At 55.2% G+C, this 27337-nt stretch overlaps 1 protein-coding gene across 1 annotated transcript in view; it reads left to right on the top strand.

Moving 5' to 3' along the window:
• Window positions 1-470: 470 nt before the first annotated feature.
• The window catches only part of fgd1 (FYVE, RhoGEF and PH domain containing 1), a 138216-nt gene continuing 111349 nt past the window's right edge, over window positions 471-27337 (top strand). The window contains exons 1-2 of the mRNA XM_072489010.1: window positions 471-625; window positions 26302-26487. Of these exons, the coding sequence (XP_072345111.1) occupies window positions 583-625; window positions 26302-26487 (229 nt within the window). The 5' untranslated portion in view covers window positions 471-582. The remainder of the gene's footprint in view (window positions 626-26301; window positions 26488-27337) is intronic.

The following is a 27337-nucleotide window of genomic DNA, read 5'->3' as shown; positions in this document are numbered from 1 at the left end:
ACAGAGAGAGAGAGACAGAGAGAGAGACAGAGAGAGAGAGAGAGACAGGGAGAGAGAGGGACAGGGAGAGAGAGGGACAGGGAGAGAGAGGGACAGGGAGAGAGAGACACCGAGAGAGAGAGAGAGAGACAGGGAGAGAGAGTGAGACAGGGAGAGAGAGACCGAGAGAGCGAAATCCAGAGAGAGAGGCAGAGAGACAGACAGACAGAGAGACAGAAAGAGAGAGACTGAGGGAGGGAGACAGAAAGAGGGAGAGACCGAAAGAGGGAGACAGACCGAAAGAGAGAGCAAAATGGAGAGAGAGACAGAGAGAGCGCGGGGCGGTGTGATCAGACTGTGAAGTTAAGCAGTCTCCAGCAGAGTTGGGCTTTCCCAGCCTGGGTCCCTCCCACACAAGCCGCTCCCGCTCTCCCATTCACCCATTTGAAAGACTCCAGTGTGGAGGCGGTGTCACCAAGGGACACCTCACCACGATTACAGCCAGGCTCTCTTGGCACGAATCAAAGTTCAGTCAGTGGGACTCTCAGCGTTAACTGCAGCCGGTGTGTGAATCAGACGGACTCCGAGAGAGCGAGAGAGGGAATGATCCAACACTGCACAGCACTTACTCCCAGAGCAACGGAAGGTGGGTCAGTGCGATTTGAAAATGGTAAAGTCTGGTTAGGAAGTTTGAGCTGTGCCAGTGAAAGGCATCCAGGTTTTCCGGGCCCCACAGGAGGTCCCAAAGCGTCTCATAGCCACTGACACACTTCGTATCGTGCCGTCGCCGTTACACTGTGGGGGAAACGCCACATTGGCACACAGCAAGATCCCACTCACAGCCAAGTGATTCTGACCTGGCTGCTTCTATTTAACGTCTTCTATTCAGCGACAGTTATCAGCCCGGGACATACAGGACAACACCCCTGTACCGTTCTCCGAGCAACTGTGTCCGTGGGGTCTGTGTGAATACCGAGGAGGGCATGAGGGGGCCTCGGATTTGATGTCCTATCACGAAAGTGACCTTCCGACAGTGCGGCGCTCCCTCAGCACTGACCCTCCGACAGTGCGGCGCTCCCTCAGCACTGACCCTCCGACAGTGCGGCGCTCCCTCAGCACTGACCCTCCAACAGTGCGGCGCTCCCTCAGCACTGACCCTCCGACAGTGCGGCACTCCCTCAGCACTGACCCTCCCACAGTGCGGCGCTCCCTCAGCACTGACCCTCCTACAGTGCGGCGCTCCCTCAGCACTGACTCTCCGACAGTGCGGCGCTCCCTCAGCACTGACCCTCCGACAGTGCGGCGCTCCCTCAGCACTGACCCCCCGACAGTGCGGCGCTCCCTCAGCACTGACCCCCCGACAGTGCGGCACTCCCTCAGCACTGACCCTCCGACAGTGCGGCGCTCCCTCAGCACTGACCCCCCGACAGTGCGGCACTCCCTCAGCACTGACCCTCCGACAGTGCGGTGCTCCCTCAGCACTGACCCTCCGACAGTGCGGCGCTCCCTCAGCACTGACCCTCCGACAGTGCGGCACTCCCTCAGCACTGACCCTCCGACAGTGCGGCGCTCCCTCAGCACTGACCCTCCGACAGTGCGGCGCTCCCTCAGCACTGACTCTCCGACAGTGCGGCACTCCCTCAGCACTGACCCTCCTACAGTGCGGCGCTCCCTCAGCATTGACCCTCCGACAGTGCGGCGCTACCTCAGCCCTGACCCTCCGACAGTGCGGCGCTCCCTCAGCACTGACTCTCCGACAGTGCGGCGCTCCCTCAGCACTAACGCTCCGACAGTGCGGCGCTCCCTCAGCACTGACCTTCCGACAGGGCGGCGCTCCCTCAGCACTGACCCTCCGACAGTGCGGCGCTCCCTCAGTACTGTCCCTCCCACAGTGCGGCACTCCCTCAGCACTGACCCTCCGACAGTGTGGCGCTCCCTCAGCACTGACGCTCCGACAGTGCGGCGCTCCCTCAGCACTGACCTTCCGACAGGGCGGCACTCCCTCAGCACTGACCCTCCGACAGTGCGGCGCTCCCTCAGCACTGACCCGCCGACAGTGCGGCGCTCCCTCAGCACTGACCCTCCGACAGTGCGGCGCTCCCTCAGCCCTGACTCTCCGACAGCGCGGCGCTCCCTCAGCACTGACCCTCTGACAGTGCGGCGCTCCCTCAGCATTGACCCTCCGACAGTGCGGCCCTCCCTCAGCACTGACCCTACGGCAGTGCGGTGCTCCCTCAGCACTGACCCTCCGACAGTGCGGCCCTCCTCAGCACTGACCCTACGGCAGTGCGGTGCTCCCTCAGCACTGACCCTCCGACAATGCAGCACTCCCTCAATACTGACACTCGGCAGTTATACAGATAGGGATGGTTTAGGAGCTTGAGGAGATTACTGCTCTCTCTGACTCTCTCTCTCCCTGTCTCTCTCTCTGTCTCTCTTTTTCCCTGTCTCTGTCTCTCTCTCCCTGTCTCTCTCTCTCTCTCCGTCTCCCTCTGTCTCCCTGCCTCTCTCTGTCTCTCTCTCAGTCTCCCTCTCAGTCTCTCTCTCTGTCTCCCTCTCTCTCTCTCCCTCTCTCTCACTGTCTCTCACTGTCTCTCTCTCTGTCTCTTTCTTTCTCTCTGTCTCTCTCTCACTGTCTCTCTCTCTCTCTCTCTGTCTCTCTCTCTCTCTCTTGTCTCTAGATGGAGTTCATAGAATTTACAGTGCAGAAGGAGGCCATTCGGCCCATCGAGTGTGCACCGGCTCTTGGAAAGAGCACACTCCCTAAACCCATACTTGCACCGTCTACCCACACCTCACCCTATCCCCGTAACCCCACCAAACCTTTTGTGGACACTAAGGGCAATTTATCCATCTAACCTGCACATTTTTGTACTGTGGGAGGAAACCGGAGCACCCGGAGGAAACCCACGCAGAAACGGGGAGAACGTGCAGACTCCGCACAGACAGTGACCCAGCGGGGAATCGAACCTGGGATGGTGGAGCTGTGAAGCAACAGTGCTAACCACTTGTGCTACTGTGATCTGACTGACTGGTGGGACAGGCTGGAGGGGGGCTGAATGGGCCTCCTCTTGATCCTATGTAACAGGCTTGAGAGGGGCTGAATGGGCCTCCTCCTGTCCCTGTGTAACCGGCTCGAGAGGGGCTGAATGGCTGTGGCAAACCGGTGTGTTCCTATATTAGGGGTTGTATGGTAGAACCTGCACTACAGGTTCACCTGGGCCCCTGCATGCTAGCTCCGCCTAGCAGGCGGGTTATAAATATGCGTGGCCTCCAGCTCGCAGCCATTTTGTCAGCTGCTGTGGGAGGCCACACTTCAGATACTAATAAAGCCTCAGTTTGAATTCAACTTCTTCTCCAGCCAAATTGATCGTGCCTCAATTTATTAGTATCTGATTTAGAAGATGGACCTCTGGATTAAACCAGATCGCCTGCAGCTGGATCCACACTCAAGCGACGCCAGAAAGGACTTCCAGCACTGGCTAGCTTGTTGTGAAGCGTATATCAACGCGGAGCGACCCCTGTTCCAGAGGCCCAGAAGATTCGAATCTTGTATTCCAGACTCAGCTCCAAAGTCTTCCTGCTGGTCCAGGGTGCGCCCAATTACGATGAAGCTATGAGTCGACTCAAAGAGAGTTATGAGCAGAAGACGAACACGCTCTTCGCCAGACACGCGCTCGCAACGCGTACTCAACTACCTGGTGAGTCAATCGAGGACTTCTGGAGGGCCCTGATCCCACTAGTGCGGGACTGTGACTGCCAGGACGTTACAGCTAAGGAGCACTCGGATCTCCTTATGAGGGACGCTTTTGTAACTGGGATTGGGTCCGATGTTATCAGGCAGCGGCTCCTAGAAGGGGCCATGCACGACCTCGCAGAGACTAAAACACTAGCGCTTTCCATGACGGTCGCCCTGCGCAATGTACAGTCCAACGCCCCCAACTGCGCGGCCCACTCCTCCTACGCTTCATGGGCCCCACAGGCAGCCGCCCCAGCGGGGGCGCTACCCACCCAATACGCCTGCGCTACGCGCCAGCCAGTGATCTCCGGGGGGCCCCGATGCTATTTTTGCGGCCAGCAAAAACACCCACGGCAACGCTGCCCAGCCCGCGCGGCCCTTTGTAAAGCTTGCGGGAAGAAGGGCCACTAGGCAGCGGTGTGCCAGGCCCGCTCAGTGGCAGCGGTCGCCCCCACCCCCGTCACGGACAATGGGCGCCGCTATCCTCCACCCCTCCCCAGGCCATGTGCGAGCAATGAGCTCCGCCATCTTCTCCCCCGCACAACACGTGCATTTCATGGGCGCCGCCATCTTTCTCCACCCCCGCAACGTGCGTTCCGGGGCGCCGCCATTTTGTGACCCCCAGGATCTCATGGTGCCGCCATCTTGTCCACCCCGCAGCACACGGAGACCAACGGCGTTTCAGGACCCCGACGCAGCGGCCGCCTCACTACCCGACGATCAACCATGACTCGCGTCCATGGTAATCGACCAGTCCAGACCCCACACTCTGACCAACGCATCCACCAGCGTGAAAGTCAACGGCCACGTGACCTCCTGCCTACTGGACTCCGGGAGCAACGAGCGCTTTGTACATCCAAATACGGTAAGGCGCTGCTCCCTTAAAGTACACCCTACCTATCAAAGTATCTCCCTGGCCTCTGGATCCCATCACGTAGCGATCCGGGGGTACTGCACGGTCACGCTCACAGTCCAGGGCGTAGAGTTCCGCGGTTGTCTCCTCCCTAACCTCTGTGCTGCACTCATCCTTGGCCTTAAATTTGGCGGACCCTTACCACCCCTCACTGTGTGCGGCCTCGCGACCCTCAAGGTCGATCCTCCTTCCCTCTTTGCCAATCTAACTCCAGATTGCAAACCCGTCGCCATGAGGAGCAGACGGTACAGCACCCAGGATAAGGCCTTCATCAGGTCTGAGGTCCAGCAGTTGCTTCAGGAGGGAGTCATCGAGGCCAGCAACTGCCCCTGGAGAGCTCAAGTGGTAGTGGTTGAGTCTGGGGAGAAAAATCGAATGGTCGTGGACTACAGCCAGACCATCAACAGGTACACGCAGCTCGACGCGTACCCCCTCCCACGCATATCTGACATGGTTAACCAGATTGCACAGTACCGGGTCTTCTCAACGGTGGACCTGAAATCCGCCTACCACCAGCTCCCCATCCGTAAATCGGACCATCCATACACTGCCTTCGAGGCAGACGGCCGGCTATATCACTTCCTTAGGGTCCCCTTCGGCCGCACCAATGGGGTTTCGGTCTTCCAAAGGGAGATGGACCGAATGGTCGACAGGTACGGCTTGCGGGCCACGTTTCCGTACCTAGACAATGTCACCATTGGTGGCTATGATCAGCAGGACCATGACACCAACCTCGCCAAATTTCTCCGCACCGCCACTCTCCTCAACCTCACCTACAACAAGGAGAAGTGTGTGTTCAGCACAAACCGCTTAGCTATCCTCGGCTACGTGGTCCAGAACGGAGTTCTGGGGCCCGACCCCGACCGCATGCGCCCCCTCATGGAGCTCCCCCTCCCCCACTGCCCCAAGGCCCTCAAACGCTGGCTGGGGTTCTTCTCGTATTACGCTCAGTGGGTCCCAAACTTTGCGGAAAAGGCACGCCCACTCATACAGTCCACTCATTTGCCCCTGAGGGCACAGGCCCAACAGGCCTTCGCCCGGATCAGAGCTGATATTGCCAAAGCTGGAATGTACGCTGTAGACGAAACACTTCCTTTCCAAGTAGAAAGCGACGCATCGGACGTCGCCCTTGCCGCCACCTTCAACCAGGCAGGCAGGCCCGTGGCATTCTTTTCCCGCACCCTTCATGCCTCAGAAATTCAGCACTCATCCGTCGAAAAGGAGGCCCAGGCTGTCGTTGAGGCTGTGCGACATTGGAGGCATTACCTGGGCGGCAGGAGATTCACTCTCCTCACTGACCAACGGTCGGTAGCCTTCATGTTCAACAACACGCAGCGGGGCAAGATCAAAAATGATAAAATCTTGCGGTGGAGAATCGAGCTCTCCACCTATAACTACGAGATTAAGTATCGCCCTGGCAGACTCAATGAGCCCCCAAACGCCCTCTCCCGAGGTACATGTGCCAGCGCACAGGGAGACCGACTCCAGGCCCTGCACGACAGCCTTTGTCACCCAGGGGTCACTCGGTTGTACCACTTCATTAAGGCCCAAAATTTGCCCTAAGGACGATCACCAGGGACTGCCAGGTCTGCGCGGAGTGCAAGCCGCACTTCTACCGGCCGGACCGCGCGCACCTGGTGAAGGCCTCCCGCCCCTTTGAAAGCCTCAGCCTGGATTTCAAAGGCCCCCTCCCCTCCTCCAACCGACACACGTATTTCCTCAGTGTGATCGATGAATACTCCCGTTTTCCCTTCGCCATTCCATGCCTGCCACCGTCATTAAAGCCCTCAACACAATCTTCTCTCTGTTCCGCTTCCCCGCCTACATCCACAGTGACAGGGGATCCTCATTCATGAGCGATGAGCGACTCCAGTTCCTGCTCAGCAGGGGTATCGCCTCCAGCAGGACAACCAGCTACAACCCCCGGGGAAACGGACAGGTAGAAGGGGAGAATGGGACGGTGTGGAGGGCCGTCCAGCTGGCCCTACGGTCCAGAAATCTCCCGGCCTCCCGCTGGCAGGAGGTCCTCCCTGATGCACTACATTCCATTCGCTCACCACACTGCATTGCGACAAACAGTACACCACACAAACGTCTTTTTGCCTTCCCCAGGAAGTCCACATCCGGGGTATCACTCCCAACTTGGCTCACAGCTCCGGGAACCGCGCTTCTCCGTAAACATGTGCGGCTCCACAAGGCAGACCCATTGGTGGAAAGGGTGCACCTGCTCCACGCAAACCCACAGTGCGCCTACGTGGCGTTCCCCGACGGCCGCCAGGATACCGTCTCCCTCAGGGACCTGGAACCAGCAGGTTCCACCCCCACACCACCCCCGTCGCCCCCACCGCCACCCTCCCCTCCCCCGCCGCCCCCATCACCCCCCCCAGGACTGTCCGTCCTCCCCCTGCCCACCCCCTGTGATGAAGAGGTTTTCGTCACGCTCCCGGAGTCAACTTCGACCACGACAGCACCAACATCGCCGGCTCCACTCCGTCGATCCCAGAGGATGATCAAGGCGCCGGACTGGCTGAACCTCTGACCGGCCCACCGGATGACCAGAGACAATTTTTTTTTCACTGTTCTGTAAATATTAAAGATTGTGAATTGTATATAGTTCTCCACCATCCCCGCCGGACTCAATTTTAACAGGGGGTGAATGTGGTAAACCACTGTGTTCCTATATTAAGGGTTGTACGGTAGAACCTGCACTACAGGTTCACCTGGGCCCCTGCATGCTAGCTCCGCCCAGCAGCCGGGTTATGAATATGCATGGCCTCCAGCTCGCAGCCATTTCGTCAGCTGCTGTGGGAGGCCACACTTCAGATACTAATAAAGCCTCAGTTTGAATTCAACTTCGTCTCCAGCCAAATTGATCGTGCCTCAATGGCCTCCTCCTGTTCCTGTGTAACCGGCTCGAGAGGGGCTGAATGGGCCTCCTCCTGTTCCTGTGCAACTGGCTCGAGAGGGGCTGAATGGGCCTCCTCCTGTTCCTGTGCAACAGGCTCGAGAGGGGCTGAATGGCCCCCCCTCCTGTTCCTGTGGAACAGGCTCGAGAGGGGCTGAATGGCCCTCCTCCTGTTCCTGTGGAACAGGCTCGAGAGGGGCTGAATGGCCCTCCTCCTGTTCCTGTGTAACAGGCTCGAGAGGGGCTGAATGGCCCTCCTCCTGTTCCTGTGTAACAGGCTCGAGAGGGGCTGAATGGCCCTCCTCCTGTTCCTGTGTAACAGGCTCGAGAGGGGCTGAATGGCCCTCCTCCTGTTCCTGTGTAACAGGCTCGAGAGGGGCTGAATGGCCCTCCTCCTGTTCCTGTGTAACAGGCTCGAGAGGGGTTGAATGGGCCTCCTCCTGTTCCTGTGTAACAGGCTCGAGAGGGGCTGAATGGCCTCCTCCTGTTCCCGTGTAACAGGCTCGAGAGGGGCTGAATGGGCCTCCTCCTGTTCCTGTGTAACAGGCTCGAGAGGGGCTGAATGGGCCTCCTCCTGGCACTATTAACAAGTATATATCATGAGGTTGTCTTTCTCGCTCACTTTCTGTCTCTCTCTCTCCGTCCCTCTCTCTCTCTGACCCTCTGTCTCTCTCTCTCTGGCCCTTTCTCACTCTCTCTCCATCTCTCTCTCTCTCTCTCTCTCTCTCTCTCTCTCTTTCTCTCTCTCTGTCTGTCTATTTCTTTCTCTCTCTCTCTGTCTCCCTCTCTCTGACTCGCCCTCTCTCTCTCTGACCCTTTCTCACTCTCTGTCTCTCTCTGTCTCTGTCTCTGACTCCCTCTCTCTCTGGCCCTCTCTCTCTCTGTCTCTGTCTCTCTCTGCCCCTCTCTCTCGCTGCCCTTCTCTCTCGCTGTGACTCTCTCTCTCTCTCTGCCCACCTCTCTCTCTCTCTCTCTCTGGCCCCCTCTCTCTGTCTCTGTGACTCTCTCTCTCTGGCCCCCTCTCTCTCGCTCTCTCTCTCTGTGACACTCTCTCTCTCTCTCTCTGGCCCCCTCTCTCTCTCTCTGTCTCTGTGACTCTCTCTCTCTCTCTCTCTGGCTCCCTCTCTCTCTCTCTCTGTCTCTGTGACTCTCTCTCTCTGGCTCCCTCTCTCTCTCTGCCTCTGTGACTCTCTCTCTCTGGCCCCCCCCCTCTCTCGCTCTCTCTCTGTGACTCTCTCTCTCTGGCTCCCTCTCTCTCTCTGTCCCTCTCTCTGCCCCTCTCTCTCTCTCTCTGTCTCTCTGTGACTCTCTCTCTCTCTGGCTCCCTCTCTCTCTCTGTATCTGTCTCTCTCTCTGCCCCTCTCTCTCTCTGTCTCTCTGTGATTCTCTCTCTCTCTCTCTCTGGCCCCCTCTCTCTCTCTCTGTCTCTGTGACTCTCTCTCTCTCTCTGCCCCTCTCTCTCTCTGTCTCTCTGTGACTCTCTCTCTCTCTCTCTCTGATCCCTCTCTCTCTCTCCCTGTCTCTGTGACTCTCTCTCTGCCCCCCCCCCCCCCTCTCTCTCTCTCTCTCTCTGGCTCCCTCTCTCTCTCTCTGCCCCTCTCTCTCTCTCTCTCTCTCTCTCTCTGTGACTCTCTGTCTCTCTCTGGCCCCCTCTCTCGCTCTCGCTCTCTGTCTCTGTGACTCTCTCTCTCTCTCTGGCCCCCTCTCTCTCGCTCTCTCTCTCTGTGACTCTCTCTCTCTGGCCCCCTCTCTCTCGCTCTCTCTCTCTGTAACTCTCTCTCTCTCTCTCTCTCTGGCTCCCTCTCTCTCTCTGTCTCTGTCTCTCTCTCTGCCCCCCCCTCTCTCTCTCTCTCTCTCTGTCTCTCTCTCTGTCTCTCTGTCTCTCTGTCTCTCTGACTCTCTGTCTCTCTCTGGCTCACTCTCTCTCTCTGCCTCTGTCTCTCTCTCTGCCCCCCTCTCTCTCGCTCTCTCTCTCTGTAACTCTCTCTCTCTCTCTGGCTCCCTCTCTCTCTCTGTGTCTCTCTCTCTGCCCCCCCCTCTCTCTCTCTGTAACTCTCTGTCTCTCTCTGGCTCACTCTCTCTCTCTGTGTCTCTCTCTCTGCCCCCCTCTCTCTCGCTCTCTCTCTCTGTGTCTCTCTCTCTGGCTCCCTCTCTCTCTCTGTGTCTCTCTCTCTGCCCCCCCCTCTCTCTCTCTGACTCTCTGTCTCACTCTCTCTCTCTGCCTCTGTCTCTCTCTCTGCCCCCCTCTCTCTCTCTCTCTGTGACTCTCTGTCTCTCTCTGGCTCCCTCTCTCTCTCTCTCGGTGTTCTGGCGATGGTCAGTCTCTGTGGCGTGCAGGATGAGATGTAAACACGGCTGTGTCTGTGACGATGTCCCTCTGATCTCACCGGTGTCTCTGCTGATGGCCTTTGTATCGCGGGGAACAAAGGGCAGCTTTGTTGCCAGCTGGAGCCCTCCGGAGGAACTGGCCGGGTTCCCACACCACACTGCTCCGGAATATTCCCGCTGCCTTGGTCACGTAATCCCAGCCGGGCGCTGCAGTTTTCAGCGTGGCCTCCGGGGGCATGCAGAGTCCCATCCAATCGTCGGCCATCTTGTTCAGGGGCGAGGGATACCGCGGAAGGTTGCGGGCGGCAGTGGAGGGGCGGAATTTGAAGGGATAAGTCACATTGGAGTTGTCGGAAAGGCTCTCCGAACTCCAGAGGGAGGCCAGGTTATGCCAGCGTTCCCAGTGGATGTGCTTGCCCCGTGTTGGACGCGTTGCGCCAACTTCAACGAGGAGGTCCTTCGCGGCCACTTTGAATGCTGGGGCAGTGATGCGCCCAGTGGTTTTAATAAGCTGGATCTGTGCCTGCCTGCGACTGCTCTGTACTGAGTGCCGCCTACAGGCTTCAGGTCTATATACCACCCCCGAGGGGGCGGAGCCCACAAAGGCATCAATATAATACTGTTACGGGCGAGGCGTTTCAGAACCCCAAAATCTATCATGGAGTTCAACCAACCTCCCCCTTTAATGTATTTGTTGCTTTTCCGAGCACACGGCTTGTTCCCTAGGTGTGGGATTACAATTATGGACACGTGGGTTTTTAAACACAAAACAATGTTTATTCCATGAACTCAACTTAACATCTTAAATAAACATTGGATCTCTTAAAACACCCCTTACTTCAAAGATAACTCCAAAAATATTACAACAGTAAATTTAAAAAGCCAGGACAGACAGAGTTGTCATCTCTGGTTTGTTGCCGGTGCCACGTGATAGCGAGGCTAGGAATAGGGAGAGAGTGCAGCTGAACACGTGGCTGCAGGAATGGTGTAGGAGGGAGGGCTTCAGGTATTTGGATAATTGGAGCACATTCTGGGGAAGGTGGGGCCTGTAAAAGCAGGACGGGTTGCATCTGAACCAGAGGGGCACCAATATCCTGGGAGGGAGGTTTTCTAGTACTCTTCGGGAGGGTTTAAACTAATGTGGCAGGGGAATAGGAACCGGATTCGTAGTCCAGCAACTAATGTAGCCGATATTCAGGTCGCCAAAGCGTGTAGTGAGGCAGTGGGGAAGGGAACACTGACAAAGGAGAGTACTTGCAGGCATGGAGATGGGTTGAACAAAGAACAAAGAACAAAGAAATGTACAGCACAGGAACAGGCCCTTCGGCCCTCCAAGCCCGTGCCGACCATACTGCCCGACTAAACTACAATCTTCTACACTTCCTGGGTCCGTATCCTTCTATTCCCATCCTATTCATATATTTGTCAAGATGCCCCTTAAATGTCCCTATCGTCCCTGCCTCCACTACCTCCTCCGGTAGTGAGTTCCAGGCACCCACTACCCTCTGCGTAAAAAACTTGCCTCGTACATCTACTCTAAACTTTGCCCCTCTCACCTTAAACCTATGCCCCCTAGTAATTGACCCCTCTACCCTGGGGAAAAGCCTCTGACTATCCACTCTGTCTATGCCCCTCATAATTTTGTATACCTCTATCAGGTCGCCCCTCAACCTCCTTCGTTCCAGTGAGAACAAACCGAGTTTATTCAATCGCTCCTCATAGCTTATGCCCTCCATACCAGGCAACATTCTGGTAAATCTCTTCTGCACCCTCTCTAAAGCCTCCACATCCTTCTGGTAGTGTGGCGACCAGAATTGAACACTATACTCCAAGTGTGGCCTAACTAAGGTTCTATACAGCTGCAACATGACTTGCCAATTCTTATACTCAATGCCCCGGCCAATGAAGGCAAGCATGCCGTATGCCTTCTTGACTACCTTCTCCACCTGTGTAGCCCCTTTCAGTGATCTGTGGACCTGTACTCCTAGATCTCTTTGACTTTCAATACTCTTGAGGGTTCTACCATTCACTGTATATTCCCTACCTGCATTAGCCCTTCCAAAATGCATTACCTCACATTTGTCCAGGTTAAACTCCATCTGCCATCTCTCCGCCCAAGTCTCCAGACAATCTAAATCCTGCTGTATCCTCAGACAGTCCTCATCGCTATCCGCAATTCCACCAACCTTTGTGTCGTCTGCAAACTTACTAATCAGACCAGTTACATTTTCCTCCAAATCATTTATATATACTACAAAGAGCAAAGGTCCCAGCACTGATCCCTGTGGAACACCACTGGTCACAGCCCTCCAATTAGAAAAGCATCCCTCCATTGCTACCCTCTGCCTTCTATGGCCTAGCCAGTTCTGTATCCACCTTGCCAGTTCACCCCTGATCCCGTGTGACTTCACCTTTTGTACTAGTCTACCATGAGGGACCTTGTCAAAGGCCTTACTGAAGTCCATATAGACAACATCTACTGCCCTACCTGCATCAATCATCTTAGTGACCTCCTCGAAAAACTCTATCAAGTTAGTGAGACACGACCTCCCCTTCACAAAACCGTGCTGCCTCTCACTAATACGTCCATTTGCTTCCAAATGGGAGTAGATCCTGTCTCGAAGAATTCTCTCCAGTAATTTCCCTACCACTGAAGTAAGGCTCACCGGCCTGTAGTTCCCGGGATTATCCCTGCCACCCTTCTTAAACAGAGGAACAACATTGGCTATTCTCCAGTCCTCCGGGACATCCCCTGAAGACAGCGAGGATCCAAAGATTTCTGTCAAGGCCTCAGCAATTTCCTCTCCAGCCTCCTTCAGTATTCTGGGGTAGATCCCATCCGGCCCTGGGGACTTATCTACCTTAATATTTTTTAAGACACCCAACACCTCGTCTTTTTGGATCACAATGTGACCCAGGCTATCTACACCCCCTTCTCCAGACTCAACATCTACCAATTCCTTCTCTTTGGTGAATACTGATGCAAAGTATTCATTTAGTACCTCGCCCATTTCCTCTGGCTCCACACAAAGATTCCCTTGCCTATCCTTCAGTGGGCCAACCCTTTCCCTGGCTACCCTCTTGCTTTTTATGTAAGTGTAAAAAGCCTTGGGATTTTCCTTAACCCTATTTGCCAATGACTTTTCATGACCCCTTCTAGCCCTCCTGACTCCTTGCTTAAGTTCCTTCCTACTTTCCTTATATGCCACACAGGCTTCGTCTGTTCCCAGCCTTTTAGCCCTGACAAATGCCTCCTTTTTCTTTTTGACGAGGCCTACAATATCACTCGTCATCCAAGGTTCCCGAAAATTGCCGTATTTATCTTTCTTCCTCACAGGAACATGCCTGTCCTGTATTCCTTTCAACTGACACTTGAAAGCCTCCCACATGTCAGATGTTGATTTGCCCTCAAACATCCGCCCCCAATCTATGTTCTTCAGTTCCCGCCTAATATTGTTATAATTAGCCTTCCCCCAATTTAGCACATTCATCCTCGGACCACTCTTATCCTTGTCCACCAGTACTTTAAAACTTACTGAATTGTGGTCACTCTTACCGAAATGCTCCCCTACTGAAACATCTACCACCTGGCCGGGCTCATTCCCCAATACCAGGTCCAGTACCGCCCCTTCCCTAGTTGGACTGTTTACATATTGTTTTAAGAAGCCCTCCTGGATGCTCCTTACAAACTCTGCCCCGTCTAAGCCCCTGGCACTAAGTGAGTCCCAGTCAATATTGGGGAAGTTGAAGTCTCCCATCACCACAACCCTGTTGTTTTTACTCTTTTCCAAAATCTGTCTACCTATCTGCTCCTCTATCTCTCGCTGGCTGTTGGGAGGCCTGTAGTATACCCCCAACATTGTGACTGCACCCTTCTTATTCCTGATCTCTACCCATATAGCATCACTGCCCTCTGAGGTGTCCTCTCGCTGTATAGCTGTGATACTCTCCTGAACAAGTAGCGCAACTCCGCCTCCCCTTTTACATCCCCCTCTATCCCGCCTGAAACATCTAAATCCTGGAACGTTTAGCTGCCAATCCTGCCCTTCCCTCAACCAGGTCTCTGTAATGGCAACAACATCATAGTTCCAAGTAGTAATCCAAGCTCTAAGTTCATCTGCCTTACCCGTAATGCTCCTTGCATTAAAACATATGCACTTCAGGCCACCAGACCCGCTGTGTTCAGCAACTTCTCCCCGTCTGCGCTGCCTCAGAGCCACACTGTCCCTATTCCCTAGTTCTCCCTCAATGCTCTCACCTTCTGACCTATTGCTCCCGTGCCCACCCCCCTGCCATACTAGTTTAAACCCTCCCGTGTGACACTAGCAAACCTCGCGGCCAGGATATTTATGCCTCTCCGGTTTAGATGCAACCCGTCCATCTTATACAGGTCACACCTGCCCCGGAAGAGCTCCCAGTGGTCCAGATAACAGAAACCCTCCCTCCTACACCAGCTGTTTAGCCACGTGTTTGTCTGCTCTATCTTCCTATTTCTAGCCTCACTGGCACGTGGCACAGGGAGTAATCCCGAGATTACAACCCTCGAGGTCCTGTCTTTTAACTTTCTGCCTAGCTCCCTGAACTCCTGCTGCAGGACCTCATGCCCCTTCCTGCCTATGTCGTTAGTACCAATATGTACAACGACCTCTGCCTGTTTGCCCTCCCCCTTCAGGATTCCCTCTACCCGTTCGGAGACATCCTGGACCCTGGCACCAGGGAGGCAACATACCATCCTGGAGTCTCTTTCACGTCCACAGAAGCGCCTATCTGTGCCCCTGACTATAGAGTCCCCTATAACTATTACTCTTCTGCGCTTTGACCCTCCCTTCTGAACATCAGAGCCAGCCGTGGTGCCACTGCTCTGGCTGCTGCTGTTTTCCCCTGATAGGCTATCCCCCCCGACAGTATCCAAAGGGGTATATCTGTTCGAGAGGGGGACAACCACAGGGGATTCCTGCACTGACTGCCTGCCCTTTCTGGTGGTCACCCATTTCTCTGCCTGCACCTTGGGTGTGACCACACTTACATAACTGCGATCTATGACGCTTTCCGCCACCTGCATGCTCCTAAGTGCATCCAATTGCTGCTCCAACCGAACCATGCGGTCTGTGAGGAGCTGCAGTTGGGTGCACTTTCTGCAGATGAAGCCATCCGGGACGCTGGAAGCCTCCCGGACCTGCCACATCTCACAGTCAGAGCACAGCACCCCTCTAACTGACATTGCGTCAATTAATTAAAATTAAAATTTGTCTTTTTTTTTTTTTATAAATACTTTTTTTAAATTTCAAAGTTACTGTCAACTATCTGTTTCCTAGCACTAGATTTCTAATAGAAATGCGATAGCCAACTATAATATTCTCCGATCTCTGGCTTAGATATCCTCTAAATTATAATTAAGTTATTATGTTTAATTAGTTCCCAAATACTCAAAAAAATTTAGGTTAGAATCCCAACCAGCCACTCAGGTCACAGCTTTTCTGTGATGTCACTTCAGTTTCCCCCCGACACACACAATTTGAAAAACAGGTATAAAAGTAAAAATCACTTGCTTACCTTCTGAGATGTTCTCAGGTTCTCTCGCTGACAAAGACTGCTCCTCCACCTCCAATCCTTGACCTGCACAATGCTAATAATATAATAATATAATATGGCACTTACCTTACACCAATGGGTCTTATTATTAGGTTAGAGGAGGAGGGCGGGTGGGAGACACTACACGTGTAGTGTCTCGGGTTTCCTCTCCACCAGAATTTATTGGTTGGGGGGGGGGGGGGCTTGCCAGAGGTCGAACTTCCGGTTCCCGCCGAAATCCAAAGGGCTGCTCCTGTAAAGGTAAGTGCTTTTAAATTCACTACTCACCTCCCAGAAGTGTGTATACTTCAACGCAAGAAGCATCAGGAATAAGGTGGGTGAACTTAAGGCATGGATCAGTACTTGGGACTACGATGTGGTGGCCATCACGGAAACTTGGATAGAAGAGGGGCAGAAATGGTTGTTGGAGGTCCCTGGTTATAGATGTTTCAATAAGATTAGGGAGGGTGGTAAAAGAGGTGGGGGGGGTGGCATTGTTAATTAGAGATAGTATGACAGTTGCAGAAAGGCAGTTCGAGGAGTATCTGCCTACTGAGGTAGTATGGGTTGAAGTCAGAAATAGGAAAGGAGCAGTCACCTTGTTGGGAGTTTTCTATAGGCCCTCCAATAGTAGCAGAGATGTGGAGGAAAAGATTGGGAAACAGATTTTGGAAAGGTGCAGAAGTCACAGGGTAGTAGTCATGGGTGACCTCAACTTCCCAAACATTGAGTGGAAACTCTTTAGATCAAATAGTTTGGATGGGGTGGTGTTTGTGCAGTGTGTCCAGGAAGCTTTTCTCCCAGTATGTAGATTGTCTGACCAGAGGGGAGGCCATATTGGAATTGGGACTTGGCAATGAACCAGGGCAAGTGATAGATTTGTTAGTGGGGGAGCATTTTGGAGATAGTGACCACAAGTCTGTGACTTTCACTTTAGTAATGGAGAGGAATAGGTGCGTGCAACAGGGCAAGGTTTACAATTGGGGGAAGGGTAAATACGATGTTGTCAGACAAGAATTGAAGTGCATAAGTTGGGAACATAGGCTGTCAGGGAAGGACACAAGTGAAATGTGGAACTTGTTCTCAAGGAACAGGTACTACGTGTCCTTGATATGTATGTCCCTGTCAGGCAGGGAAGAGATGGTCGAGTGAGGGAACCATGGTTGACAAGAGAGGTTGAATGTCTTGTTAAGAGGAAAAAGGTGACTTATGTAAGGCTGAGGAAACAAGGTTCAGACAGGGCATTGGAGGGATACAAGATAGCCAGGAGGGAACTGAAGAAAGGGATTAGGAGAGCTAAGAGAGGGCATGAAAAATCTTTGGCGGGTAGGATCAAGGAAAACCCCAAGGCCTTTTATACATATGTGAGAAATATGAGAATGACTAGAGCGAGGGTAGGTCCGATCAAGGACAGTAGCGGGAGATTGTGCATTGAGTCTGAAAAGATAGGAGAGGTCTTGAGCGAGTACTTTTCTTCTGTATTTACAAATGAGAGGGGCGATATTGTTGGAGAGGACAGTGTGAAACAGATTGGTAAGCTCGAGGAAATACTTGTTAGGAAGGAAGATGTGTTGGGCATTTTGAAAAACTTGAGGATGGACAAGTCCCCCGGATATATATCTAAGGATTCTATGGAAAGCAAGAGATGAAATTGCAGAGCCGTTGGCAATGATCTTTTCGTCCTCACTGTCAACAGGGTGGTACCAGGGGATTGGAGAGTGGCGAATGTTGTGCCCCTGTTCAAAAAAGGGAATAGGGATAACCCTGGGAATTACAGGCCAGTTAGTCTTACTTCGGTGGTAGGCAAAGTAATGGAAAGGGTACTGAAGGACAGGATTTCTGAGCATCTGGAAAGACACTGCTTGATTAGGGATAGTCAGCACGGATTTGTGAGGGGTAGGTCTTGCCTTACAAGTCTTACTGAATTCTTTGAGGAGGTGACCAAGCATGTGGATGAAGGTAAAGCAGTGGATGTAGTGTACATGGATTTTAGTAAGGCATTTGATAAGGTTCCCCATGGTAGGCTTCTGCAGAAAGTAAGGAGGCATGGGTTAGTGGGAAATTTGGCCAGTTGGATAACGAACTGGCTAACCGATAGAAGTCAGAGAGTGGTGGTGGATGGCAAATATTCAGCCTGGATCCCAGTTACCAGTGGAGTACCGCAGGGATCAGTTCTGGGTCCTCTGCTGTTTGTGATTTTCATTAATGACTTGGATGAGGGAGTTGAAGGGTGGGTCAGTAAATTTGCAGACGATACGAAGATTGGTGGAGTTGTGGATAGTGAGGAGGGCTGTTGTCGGCTGCAAAGAGACAGATAGGATGCAGAGCTGGGCTGAGAAGTGGCAGATGTAGTTTAACCCTGAAAAGTGTGAGGTTGTCCATTTTGGAAGGACAAATATGAATGCGGAATACAGGGTTAACGGTAGAGTTCTTGGCAATGTGGAGGAGCAGAGAGATCTTGGGGTCTATGTTCATACATCTTTGAAAGTTGCCACTCAAGTGGATGGAGCTGTGAAGAAGGCCTTATGGTGTGCTAGCGTTCATTAACAGAGGGATTGAATTTAAGAGCCGTGAGGTGATGATGCAGCTGTACAAAACTTTGGTAAGGCCACATTTGGAGTACTGTGTACAGTTCTGGTCGCCTCATTTTAGGAAGGAAGTGGAAGCTTTGGAAAAGATGCAAAGGAGATTTCCCAGGATGTTGCCTGGAATGGAGAGTAGGTCTTACAAGGAAAGGTTGAGGGTTAGAAAATACAGCACAGAACAGGCCCTTCGGCCCACGATGTTGTGCCGAACCTTTGTCCTAGATTAATCATAGATTATCATTGAATTTACAGTGCAGAAGGAGGCCATTCGGCCCCCTGAGTCTGCACCGGCTCTTGGAAAGAGCACCCTACCCAAACTCAACACCTCCACCCAACACCAAGGGCAATTTTGGACACTAAGGGCAATTTATCATGGCCAATTCACCTAACCTGTACTTCTTTGGCTTCTAGGCCTTTTCTCATTAGAACGGAGAAGGATGAGGGGCGACTTGATAGAGGTTTATAAGATTATCAGGGGAATAGATAGAGTAGACAGTCAGATACTTTTTCCCCGGGTGGAACAAACCATTACAAGGGGACATAAATTTAAGGTGAAAGGTGGAAGATATAGGAGGGATATCAGAGGTAGGTTCTTTACCCAGAGAGTAGTGGGGGCATGGAATGCACTGCCTGTGGATGTAGTTGAGTCAGAAACATTAGGGACCTTCCAGCAGCTATTGGATAGGTACATGGATTACAGTAGAATGATATAGTGTAGATTAATTTGTTCTTAAGGGCAGCACGGTAGCATTGTGGATAGCACAATTGCTTCACAGCGCCAGGGTCCCAGGTTCGATTCTGGCTTGGGTCACTGTCTGTGCGGAGTCTGCACATCCTCCCCGGGTGTGCGTGGGTTTCCTCCGGGTGCTCCGGTTTCCTCCCACAGTCCAAAGATGTGCAGGTTAGGTGGATTGGCCGTGATAAATTGTCCTTAGTGTCCAAAATTGCCCTTAGTGTTGGGGTGGGGTTGCTGGGTTATGGGGATAGGGTGGAGGTGTTGACCTTGGGTAGGGTGCTCTTTCCAAGAGCCGGTGCAGACTCAATGGGCCGAATGGCCTCCTTCTGCACTGTAAATTCTATGATAATCCCTCAAAATGTTCCTTCAAACTTCCAAGAGACTTAACACCTTTAAACAGAAACACGTCAGGTTAAAGGCGTTACTATAATGAGTTTAAATCACCCAAATGATCCAGAGATAGTCGTTCATGGCAGAGATCCAGCTCACTGCAAAACACAGACACCCCCAAGCTCTTTTCCTCCAAACTGCTCTCTGGAAACACACAGACACACACAAGCTGCTTTTTCAAACTGCAACTTTCAAAATGGCTGACCTGAGCTCAGCCCCACCCACTCTCTGACATCACTGTTTTCTTAAAGGTATATTGCTTAAACATCCACGTCTTAAAGGTACTCTCACATGACAATACAATACAATACAGTGGTGAATTGTAATAGCAATACGTTCACCACATTCACCCCCTGTTAAAAAATTGAAGTCCAGCGGGGGTGAAGTTGGCTCACAGATCAAGTCTGTCCGGCGCCTTGATGGTTCTCTGTGATCGCCTCAGCTCCGGCGTCACTGCGGGTACGGGTGTTGAACCCGTCACTGCGGGCACGGGTGTTGGGCTTGTTGACTCCGGGAGTGTGACGTCTGGAGCTTCATCACGGTGGGTAGGCTATGGGGGGGGGGGTTGTCGGCCGTGTCGGGGCGGGGGCGGTGTTCGGTGTAGGGGGGGTGGTGTAGGTGATGGTCGCTGGGAAACCGGCGGGTGCCAGATCCCGGAGGGAGACTGTATCTTGTCGGCCGTCGTGGTGTGCCACGTAGGCATACTGAGGGTTGGCGTGAAGGAGCTGGACCCTCCCGACCAGGGGGTCGGGCGTATGGCTCCTCGCGTGCTTCCGGAGGAGGACAGGTCCCGGAGTTGTCAGCCAGGACGGAAGCGAGACCCCGGAGGTGGATTTCCTGGGGAAGACAAATAGGCGGTCATGAGGGGTCTCGTTCGTGGCTCTGCAGAGGAGCGACCGAATGGAGTGGAGCGCGTCGGGGAGGACCTCCTGCCAGCGGGAAACCGGGAGACTTCTAGACCGTAGGGCCAGAAGGACGGCCTTCCACACCGTCGCGTTCTCCCTCTCCACCTGTCCGTTTCCCCGGGGGTTGTAGCTGGTCGTCCTGCTCGAGGCGATGCCCTTACCGAGCAGGAACTGACACAGCTCCTCGCACATAAACGAGGAGCCCCGGTCACTGTGGACGTAAGTGGGGAAACCGAACAGGGTGAAGATGCTGTGCAGGGCCTTAATGACAGTGGCCGCGGTCATGTCGGGGCAGGGGACGGCGAAGGGGAAACAGGAGCACTCTTCAACGACGTTGTGGTCAGTGGAGGGGAGGGGCCCTTTGAAATCGATACTGAGGTTCTCAAAGGGCCGGGATGCCTTCACCAGGTGGGCCTTATCCGGTCGATAGAAGTGCGGTTTACACTCCGCACAGACTTGGCAGTCCCTGGTCATGGTCCTGACCTCCTCGGTGGAGTAGGGCAGGTTGCAGGCCTTGATCTAGTGGAGAAGCCGGGTGACTCCCGGGTGACAGGTCATTGTGGATAGCCCGTAGTCGGTCATCTTGCGCACTGGCGCATGTGCCGCGAGACAGGGCATCTGGGGGTTCATTGAGCTTCCCAGGACGATATACCATATCGTAGTTATAGGTGGCGAGTTCGATTCTCCACCTCAAGATTTTATCATTCTTGATCTTGCCCCGCTGTGTATTGTCGAACATGAAGGCTACCGATCGTTGGTCGGTGACAAGGGTGAACCTCCTACCAGCGAGGTAGTGCCTCCAGTGCCGCACAGCTTCCACGATGGCTTGAGCTTCCTTTTCGACAGAGGAGTGCCGAATCTCGGAGGCGTTGAGGGTACGGGAAAAGAAGGCCACGGGCCTGCCTGCCTGGTTAAGGGTAGCGGCCAGGGTGACCTCTGACGCGTCGCTCTCCACCTGGAAGGGGATGGACTCGTCCACCGCGCGCATCGCAGCTTTGGCAATATCTGCCTTGATGCAGCTGAAGGCCTGGCGGGCCTCAAGTCGTCAGGGGAAAGATGGTGGCTTTGATAAGTGGGCAGGCTTTGTCCGCATAGTTGGGGACCCACTGGGCATAATATGAAAAGAACCCGAGGCATCTTTTCAGGGCCTTGGGGCAGTGGGGGAGGGGGGAGTTGCAGGAGGGGGTGCATGCGGTTGGGGTCGGGCCCTAGGACCCCGTTTTCCACGACATAGCCGAGGATGGCTAGCCGGGTTGTGCGGAAAACGCATTTCTCCGTGCTGTAGGTGAGATTGAGGGCTTGGGCGGTTTGGAGGAACTTCTGAATGTTAGTGTCGTGGTCCTGCTGATCATGGCCGCAGATGGTGACGTTGTCCAAGTTCGGGAACGTGGCCCGCAGCCCGTACTGGTCAACCATTCGGTCCATCGTTCTTTGGAAGACCGAGACCTCATTGGTGACGCCGAAGGGGACCCGGAGGAAGTGGAAGAGGCGGCCGTCTGCCTCAAAGGCCGTGTAGTGGCGGTCTTCCGGGCGGATCGGAAGCTGGTGGTATGCGGACTTCAGATCCACCGTGGAGAAAACCCAGGAGTGTGCAATCTGATTAACCATCCGCTATGCGGGGAAGCGGGTACGAGATGCGTGTACCGATTTATGGTCTGACTGTAGTCTACAACCATCCGGTTCTTTTCCCCGATCCTGATGACCATCCCCTGGGCTCTCCAGGGGCTATTACTGGCCTCGATGATCCCCTCCCTCAAGAGCCGCTGGACCTCCGACTTGATAAAGGTCCTGTCCTGGGCACTGTACCGCCTGCTCCTGGTGGCGACGGGTTTACAGTCGGAGGTGAGGTTCGCGAAGAGCGAGGGGGGCGACCTTAAGGGGTCGGGGTCCGCCGAACTTCAGGGTCAGGCTCCTGAGGTTGCACTGGAAATCCAGTCCTAACAGGAGAGGAGCGCAGAGATGGGGGAGGACATAGAGTGTAAAATCGGTGTACTCGGCGCCCTGTATCGCGAGGTTCGCGACACAGTACCCCCGGATCTGCACTGAATGTGATCTGGACGCAAGGGAGATTGTTTGGGATGCGGGGGAAATCTGGAGGGAACAGCGCCTTACCGTGTCCGGATGTATGAAGCTCTCCGTGCTCCCAGGGTCAAACAGACAGTGTGTTTCGTGCCCATTGACCCGGACGGTCATCATGGAGTTCTTGAGGTGCTTGGGCCGTGACTGGTCGAAAGTGACAGCGCCGAGCTGCGGGTAGCCGGCATGGTAGATGTAATCAGAGTGGTCCCAAGATGGCGGCCAAGATGGCGGCCCCCATGAGTCGCACGTGTCGGGTAGAGTTAAAGATGGCGGCCCCCACGGAGAGCAGAAGGTGGATGACGCGTCAGAAGGGGGCGGTACCGGCAGGCAGGCAGCCACGCTGCGGGGTCTGTGGGGCCTGTGAGTCGGGCCTGCGATTTTGGAACTTTGGGCCGGGCCAAGCAGACTTTGGCAAACTGTCCTTTCTTGCCGCAGTCGCTGCAGGTCGCGCTCCGAGCTGGGCAACGCTGCCTGGGGTGCTGGTTCTGACCGCAGAAATAGCAAGGCGGCCCCCCGCCCCCCGGGTTGGGCGGGCAGCCGCGCGGCACTGGCCTGGGACACCCTCGGGTCGGGTGACGGTCGCGCCTCCGGCGCCCACGAGGAAATCACATGGTCGGAGGGGAAAGCATTTGGGCTCTGGAAGGCTACCTCTAATGAGGTGGATAGTTTTACCGTCTCTTCTAGGCCGAGGGCGCCCTTTTCGAGCAGGCGCCGTCTGACATAGTTGGACCGGACGCCAGCCACATAGGCGTCCCGGATGGAGAGTTCCATGTGCTGCGAGACCGTGACGTCCTTGTAGTTACAGTTTCGAGCGAGTACCCTCAGGTCGCGCAGGTATTCCTCCAGCGATTCCCCGGGGCGTTGACGACGTGTGGTGAGGAGATGCCGCGCGAACATTTCGTTCACCGGCCTCCCGTCATGTCTTTTCAGGATCGCGACCGCGTCTGCGTACGCGGTCGCGTCTTCGATTAGTACGGAGATTCTATGGCTCATCCGGGCGTGGAGGAGACTCCGCTTCTGCGCCTCGGTGACGGCGGGCGAGGAGGAGGCGGCGAGGTAGGCCTCAAAACAGCGGAGCCTGTGCGAGAAAATTCCTTTTGCTTCAGCTGCCTGTGGGTCGAGTTCCAGTCAATCAGGTGTGAGGGCGGCTTCCATAGCGATATCTTAGCTTATTAAATTGATGCAACCATCAATTCACACGACGATTAGTAGAAGTGAACAGTGGTTTTAATAAGCTAGACCTGTGCCTGCCTGCGACTGCACTGTACTGAGTGCCGCCTACAGGCTGCAGATTTATATACCACCCCCGAGGGGGCGGAGCCACAGGCGGAGCCCACAAGGGCATCAACTCAATACAATACAATACAGTGGTGAATTGTAATAGCAATACGTTCACCACAGGCAGCTTTGCTACCTCAGCCCTCAATTTGCCGCTCCCTCAGTAACTGTATGTTTGTCATGAGAGGCATAACCTGTTGGTCGTTAAGCTCCATATTTTCGAGGCATTCCTCTCTCACTGACCCTCTGACAGTGCGGTTCTCCCTCAGCACTGACCCTCCGACAGTGCGGCGCTCCCTCAGCACTGACCCTCCGACAGTGCGGCGCTCCCTCAGCACTGACCCTCCGACAGTGCGTCACTCCCTCAGCACTGACCCTCCGACAGTGCGTCACTCCCTCAGCACTGACCCTCCAACAGTGCGGCGCTCCCTCAGCACTGACCCTCCGACAGTGCGGCGCTCCCTCAGCACTGACCCTCCGACAGTGCGTCACTCCCTCAGCACTGACTCTCCGACAGTGCGGCGCTCCCTCAGCACTGACTCTCCGACAGTGCGGTTCTCCCTCAGCACTGACCCTCCGACAGTGCGGCGCTCCCTCAGCACTGACCCTCTGACAGTGCGGCGCTCCCTCAGCACTGATCCTCCGACAGTGCAGTGCTCCCTCAGCACTGACCCTCCGACAGTGCGGCACTCCCTCAGCACTGACCCTCCGACAGTGCGGCGCACCCTCAGCACTGACCCTCCGACAGTGCGGGGCTCCCTCAGCACTGACCCTCCAACAGTGCGGCGCTCCCTCAGCACTGACCCTCTGACAGTGCGGCGCTCCCTCAGCACTGATCCTCCGACAGTGCGGCGCTCCCTCAGCACTGACCCTCCGACAGTGCGGCACTCCCTCAGCACTGACCCTCCGACAGTGCGGCGCTCCCTCAGCACTGACCCTCCGACAGTGCGGCGCGCCCTCAGCACTGACCCTCTGACAGTGCAGCACTCCCTCAGCACTGACCCTCCGACAGTGCGGCGCTCCCTCAGCACTGACCCTTCGACAGTGCGGCGATCCCTCAGCACTGACCCTCCGACAGTGCGGCACTCCCTCAGCACTGACCCTCCGACAGTGCGGCGCTCCCTCAGCACTGACCCTCCAACAGTGCGGCGCTCCCTCAGCACTGACCCTCCGACAGTGCGGCACTCCCTCAGCACTGACCCTCCGACAGTGCGGCGCTCCCTCAGCACTGACCCTCCGACAGTGCGGCGCTCCCTCAGCACTGACCCTCCGACAGTGCGGCGCTCCCTCGGCACTGACCCTCCAACAGTGCAGCGCTCCCTCAGCACTGACCCTCCCACAGTGCGGCACGCCCTCAGCACTGATCCTCCGACAGTGCGGCTCTCCCACAGCACTGACCCTCCGACAGTGCGGCACGCCCTCAGCACTGACCCTCCGATCGTGCGGCGCTCCCTCAGCACTGACCCTCCGACAGTGCGGCGCTCCCTCAGTACTGACCCTCCGATGGTGCGGCGCTCCCTCAGCACTGACCCTCCGACAGTGCGGCGCTCCCTCAGCACTGACCCTCCGACAGTGCGGTGCTCCCTCAGCACTGACCCTCCGACAGTGCGGTGCTCCCTCAGCACTGACCCTCCGACTGTGCGGTGCTCCCTCAGCACTGACCCTCCGACTGTGCGGCGCTCCCTCAGCACTGACCCTCCGACAGTGCGGCGCTCCCTCAGCACTGACCCTCCGACAGTGCGGCGCTCCCTCAGCACTGACCCTCCGACAGTGCGGCGCTCCCTCAGCACTGACCCTCCGACAGAGCGGCGCTCCCTCAGCACTGACCCTCCGACAGTGCGGCGCTCCCTCAGCACTGACCCTCCGACAGTGCGGCGCTCCCTCAGCACTGACCCTCCGACAGTGCGGCGCCTCCCTCAGCACTGACCCTCCGACAGTGCGGCGCTCCCTCAGCACTGACCCTCCGACAGTGCGGCGCTCCCTCAGCACTGACCCTCCGACAGTGCGGCACTCCCTCAGCACTGACCCTCCGACAGTGCGGCGCTCCCTCAGCACTGACCCTCCGACAGTGAGGCACTCCCTCAGTACTGACCCTCCGACAGTGAAAGATTGATTAGATACAGTGAAAAGTATTGTACTGCGCACAGTCCAGGCAGATCATCCCATACATGAAAATCATGGGACATACATAAATGCACAATGTAATTGCTTAGAGATCGGGTGCAGCATGCAGCAGTGTAGTACTTACTACTCAGTAGAGAAGATGTGTGAAGAGGTCAGTTCAGTCCATAAGAGGGTCATTTAGGAGTCTGGTGACAGTGGGGAAGAAGCTGTTTTTGAATCTGTTCGTGCGTGTTCTCAGACTTCTGTATCTCCTGCCCGATGGAAGAAGTTGGAAGAGTGAGTAAGCCGGGTGGGAGGGGTCTTTGATTATACTGCCCGCTTTCCCCAGGCAGCGGGAGGTGTAGATGGAGTCAGTGGATGGGAGGCAGGTTCGTGTGATGGACTGGGCGGTGTTCACGACTCTCTGAAGTTTCTTGCGGTCCTGGGCCGAGCAGTTGCCGTACCAGGCTGATGATGCAGCCCGATAGAAGGCCGGGGTGTGGTGGGATGGGGTGGGGGCAGTGGGCAGGGGAGGTGGTGGGGTGACCGACGGTGGAGTGGGGGTTGCGGTTGAGGACAGAGGGGCTCCAGTGCTGGGAGCCAAGCTCTGAAACTCCTGCCCTTAAACCTCTCCGCCTCTTTCGATCGAGCAGACTTTGTGCGGCATCGCCCAGAAGGCCTTGCGCTCTGGTTGCCGTGGTGAACCCGGGCCTACTCGGCAGGCTTCTGAGCTAACCTCCTCCTCTTCTTGTTTCCACCCCCCCCCCCCTCACTCCAACCCCTTCTGCAGGTGTCCCCGCGCCCCACTCGCTGGTCAAGAGCTTGTCCTTGGAGGCCAGCCCATGCCTCGAGGAGTGTCGCGCCTGTGCCCGCCCCGAGGGCCCGGCCACCCCGCTACCCATCTGCCTGACGCCTCCAGGAACTCCCGGGGAGAGGCCTTCGCCCGGCAGGAGATCGCTGGGCTCCAAACCACAAGGTGAGTTTCATTGTGTCACGTTGGCCTCCCTGGAAGGTCACATGGGCAGGAATGTCTCCGGCTTTCTCTCCCAGCCTATCGCCCTGGAGGCTTGAGGCTCAAATCCCACCAACACGTACACCGAGTTCAGAGTGCTGGCCGCAATATACAAAATAAATTTAGTGGGCTAGCCGGAATATATCAAATAAATTGCCATGTCTTCTTCGTAATGAACAAAGAAATGCTCAATTGTTGTTTAAAAACCCCAACTTGTTCATTAAAGTCCGTCTGGACGTCAGTCTCTCTGTCCCCTGAGGTGCATGAACAGCAAGCCCAATCTTTTCATCGTTCAATGTTCAGGACAAACACAAGAACACCAAATTTCAGGGGATGGCCGCAATTCATACCTAAGAGGAAAGAATGCTGATTGGTCGGCAAGGTGGCTCTGATTGGCCAAGCATAAGACAGTGGGGGTGGGACAGGAGGAGAGAGAAGGAAGGTAGACGGGGGCAGAGGGAGACAGGGCAGAGGGAGAGAGAGAGAGACGGGGGCAGAGAGAGAGAGAGAGACGGGGAGAGAGGGAGACAAGGAGAGAGAGACAGAGAGAGAGAGACAGGGCAGAGAAAGAGAGGCAGGCAGAGAGAGAAAGTGAAAGGGGGCAGAGAGAGAGAGACGGAGAGAGACAGAGAGAGAAATGGGGGAGAGAGAGCGAGACGGGGGAGAGAGAGCGAGACGGGGGAGAGCGAGAGAGACGGGGGCGAGAGAGAGAGAGACGGGGGCGAGAGAGAGAGAGAGGGAGGCAGAGAAAGAGAGAGGGAGGCAGAGAAAGAGAGAGGGGGCAGAGAGAGAAAGAGAGAGGGGGCAGAGAGAT

Source organism: Scyliorhinus torazame, chromosome 22, assembly GCF_047496885.1.
Source record: "Scyliorhinus torazame isolate Kashiwa2021f chromosome 22, sScyTor2.1, whole genome shotgun sequence".
NCBI classification, from domain to species: domain Eukaryota; kingdom Metazoa; phylum Chordata; class Chondrichthyes; order Carcharhiniformes; family Scyliorhinidae; genus Scyliorhinus; species Scyliorhinus torazame.
This window is presented reverse-complemented; position numbering and strand designations above follow the sequence as displayed.